The following is a 4351-nucleotide window of genomic DNA, read 5'->3' as shown; positions in this document are numbered from 1 at the left end:
TTTTTCACTTTATGGATCATGCTTTTAGTGGGATATCTAAGAAAACTTTAACTCAAAAGCACAAAGAGTATCTTATGTTTTCTTCTATAAATTTTATAGTTTTAGGTTGTACATTTTGGCCTATGATCCGTTTTAAGGTAAGTTTTGTATATAGTGTGAGGCATGCATGAAAGTTCATATATTTTTAAAATTTTCTTTAATGTTTATTTATTTTTGAGAGAGAGAGAGCACGAGCAGAGGAGGGGCAGAGAGAGAGGGAGACCCAGAATCCAAAGCAGGCTCCAGGCTCTGAGCTGTCAGCACAGACAGAGCTCAACATGGGGCTCAACTCACGAACGGAAAGATCATGACCTGAGCCAAAGTAGGACTGCTGACTGAGCCACCCAGGCACCCCATAAATGGAAGTATTTTCTTAAATTTAATTTGATTGTTGGCTACTAGTATGTAAAAATACAACTAACTTTAAAAAATATTCTCACTCACCATCTGTCCAAGAACACTAAACGGAGTTCTCAAAAGATGATAGATATTAGAAAAGGCAATTGACTTTGCAAAAGAAGATGGTTCGCAGGAGTTGTCATGGAGAGACCTAAGTTACTGACTGTCTTTTCCCTGTGCCCAGAACAATGGCCAGGGGTGCCTGGCGGCCCTGGATATGTTGGAAATGACCCCATGGTTAAGAACTGCTTACTTCCACTGGGGAGATCAACTTAATGCAGTGTTAGTTGTTATCCCTGTTAATGGAACTGGTGCGGAGTGTTCTGAGGAGCCTTGGGCTAAATATTGAGTTCAAAAGGCAGCAAGAAGATGGAAAGTGAGGTCTTGAGAGCATACAACCAATTTGAGCAATTCTGGCCCTCGTGTAGAGAGTTCTACATCTCAAGAGGAGGGAGTCCTGGGCTGAAATCTTTTTGCTGGAATAACCAGCTCAGTGAGAACAGCTTCAGCTATCATCCTGATTAGGAGAGATACCAGCTCCCCAGTTACTTAATGCTCTCAAGTTGTGGGTGCCTGAAGAGTATGGAGGAGGCTGAGAGTCAGAGTCTTACAGGTAGGGTACAACAGTCTGAGTCAGCAGAGGACTGGGCTGCTAGCGATGTGGCCAAAATAGCAGTAGGATCAACCATTGGACATATCATGCCATCGGAGGGATGTGGCTGATTCTGTTGAAGCAGTCATAAGCAGGGAACACCTACTTATTTTATTTTATTTTATTTTATTTTATTTTATTTTATTTTTATAAAACTTTTAACCTTAATTCCAGTATAGTTAACATACAGTGTTTTATTAGTTTCAGGTATACAATATATGATTCAACAATTCTATACATTACTCAGTGCTCATCATGATTAGTGTACTCATAATCTCCTTTACTTATTTCACACATCCCCCATGTACCTCCCTCTGGTAACCACCAGCTGGTTCTCTAAACTTAAGAGCCCATTTCTTGGGGTGCCTGGGTGGATCAGTCAGGTAAGTCTCAGACTTCAGCTCAGGTCATGATCTCACAGTTTGTGGGTTTAAGCCCCGTGTCAGGCTCTGTGCTGACGGCTCAAAGCCTAAAGCCAGCTTTGGCTTCTGTGTCTCCCTCTCTCTCTTTCTGCTCCTCCCCTGCTTGCATTCTGTGTGTGTGTGTGTATCTCTCTCTCAAAAATAAATAAACATTAAAAATTTTTTTTTAAAAAGAGTCTATTTCTTGGTTTGTCACTCTCTTTTTTTTTCTTTGCTCATTTGTTTTGTTTCTTAAATTCTATATATGAGTGAAATCATATGGTATTTGTCTTTCTCTGACTTATTTCACTTAGCATAATACTCTCTTAACTCTATCCATGTTGTTGCAAATAGCAAGATTTCCTTCTTTTTTATATATCTTCTTTACCCATTCATCTATCAATGGACACTTAGGCTCCTTCCATAATTTGGCTATTGTAAATAATGCAGCTATAAACATAGAGGTGCATGTATCCCTTTGAATTAGCATTTTTGTATTTTGGGGGTAAATAAACAGTAGTGTGATTCTCTGGATGGTAGAACAGTCCTGTTTTTAACTTTTTGAGCAATCTCCATACTGTTTTCCACAGTGGCTATACCCGTTTGCAAAATTTGAGGACATACCAAAAAGACTCAGAAATAGAAATAAACAATATTTAAGTTTATATTTTAAAAATAAAAATTAATTAAAATAATCTATGGCAGGGGCACCTGGGTGGCTCAGTCGGTTGAGTGTCAGACTTCAGCTCAGGTCATGATCTCATGGTTCATGAGCCCCACATCAGGCTCACTGCTGTCAGTCTGTCAGCACAAAGCCCACTTCCGATCCTCTGTCCTTCTCTCTCTGCCCCTCCCTTGCTTACACTCTCCAAAAAATAAATAAATATTTTTGAATAAGTAAATAAAATAAAATAGCCTATGACAAACAAAATATCAAAAATTTAAATGGATGGGAACGCAAGCTGGTGGAGCCACTCTGGAAAACAGTATGGAGGTTCCTCAAAAAACTAAAAAGAGAACTACCTTATGACCTAGCAGTTGCACTACTAGGCATTTACCCACGGGATACAGGTATGCTGTTTCGAAGGGACACATGCACCCCCATGTTGATAGCAGCACTATCCACAATAGTCAAAGTATGGAAAGAGCCCAAATGTCCATGGATGGGTGAATGGATAAAGAAGATGTGGTATATATATATATATATATATATATATATATATATATATATACACAATGGAGTATTACTCGGCAATCAAAAAGAATGAAATCTTGCCATTTGCAACTACGTGGATGGAACTGGAGGGTATTATGCTAAGCGAAATTAGTCAGTAAGAGAAAGACAAATATCATATGACTTCACTCATACGAGGACTTGAAGAGACAAAACAGATGAACATAAGGGAAGGGAAACAAAAGTAATACAAAAACAGGGAGGGGGACAAAACAGAAGAGACTCATACATATGGAGAACAAACTGAGGGTTACTGGAGGGCTTGTGGGAGGAGGGATGGGCTAAATAGGTAAGAGACACTAAGGAATCTACTCCTGAAATCGTTGTTGCACTATATGCTAACTAATTTAGATGTAAATTAAAAAAAAAAAAAAAACTTAAATGAAGACAATGTCATATTGAGTTCTATTGGAGCTTGAGGTAAAAGGAAAAATGTGCCCCCTATATCCATGTTTTTATCTATTTTTTTAACAGCTAGTTTTTTCCCAGAATATTAAAGTAGTTGAAAAAGTACTGAAAAATTTAAAAGTATGTGTAATAAAATTTTAAATATTGTTTTAAGTATAAATATTTTATTTACACTAAAATAATTTATTATAATCTAACTTTAATTGAAGCAGGCTCATCAATAATATTTTCAAAATCTACTTCTGGAGCTTGCAGATGCCACCATCTCAGAGCCACCCATGCCACCCAGACATGGTCAACTCCACCGTGTTCTTTGACATCACCAGGAATTGCAAGCCCTTGGGCCACATCTCCTTCAAGCTGTTTGCAGACAAAGATCCAAAGAGTGCAGAGAACTTTTGTGCTCTGAGCACTGGGAAGAAAGGATTTGGTTATAAAGTTTCCTACTTTCACAGGATTATTCAAGATTTATGTGCCAGGGTAGTGACTTCACATGCCATAATGGCACTAGCGGTAAGTCCATTTATGGGGAGAAACTGGATGATGAAAATTTCATCTTGAAGCACACGGGTCCTGGCATCTTGTTCATGGCAAATGCTGGACATAACATAAATGGTTTCCAGTTTTTCCTCTGCACTTCTGAGACTGAGTGGTTGGATAGCAATCATGTGGTCTTTTGCAAGGTCAAAGAGAGCATGAATATTATGGAAGCCATGGAGCAATTTATGTCCAGGAATTGCAAGACCAGCAAGAAGATCGCCATTGCTTACTATGCACAGATCTAATAAATTTGACTTGTGTTTAACTTAACTAGCAGATTATTCCTTCTGTAGCTCAGGAGAGCACCCCTTCACCCCCATCTGCTTGAACTATCTTATAATCTCTGTGCTCTTGCTGCAGTTCTATGGGTTCCATATTTTCCTAAGTCCCCTCCAAATCTAGCTGGATTGCAGAGTTAAGTTTGTGATTATGAAGTAAAAACTAAATAAGGATAATAAAAGACAAAACTAAAAATCTGATTCTAGGAAAAAAAGACATTAAAATGTATAAAAATATGGATAAATGGGGGGGGGGCACACTTTTCTTTTTGCTTCAGGTTCCAACATGTTTCAACATGGAATACTTCCTGAGAATAAAACCACATGAAGAAAAACAAAACAGAGAGATGTCAGGGCAAGGAGAGAGGTGAAGAACCAGAGAGAGAGCCACAGAAAGGCT

General features: G+C 38.5%; 1 protein-coding gene across 1 annotated transcript; it reads left to right on the top strand.

Moving 5' to 3' along the window:
* Window positions 1-3424: 3424 nt before the first annotated feature.
* On the top strand, window positions 3425-3918 carry LOC115521510 (peptidyl-prolyl cis-trans isomerase A-like). Its single transcript, XM_032594152.1, is given in 2 exon segments — window positions 3425-3596; window positions 3599-3918. Coding segments are annotated over 2 exon segments (492 nt in total).
* The last annotated feature ends 433 nt before the right edge of the window (window positions 3919-4351 follow it).

Source organism: Lynx canadensis, chromosome C1, assembly GCF_007474595.2.
Source record: "Lynx canadensis isolate LIC74 chromosome C1, mLynCan4.pri.v2, whole genome shotgun sequence".
In the NCBI taxonomy this organism is placed as follows: Eukaryota; Metazoa; Chordata; class Mammalia; order Carnivora; family Felidae; genus Lynx; species Lynx canadensis.
Note: the sequence above shows the minus strand (reverse complement) of the source record. Positions and strands in the feature narration are given on the sequence as shown.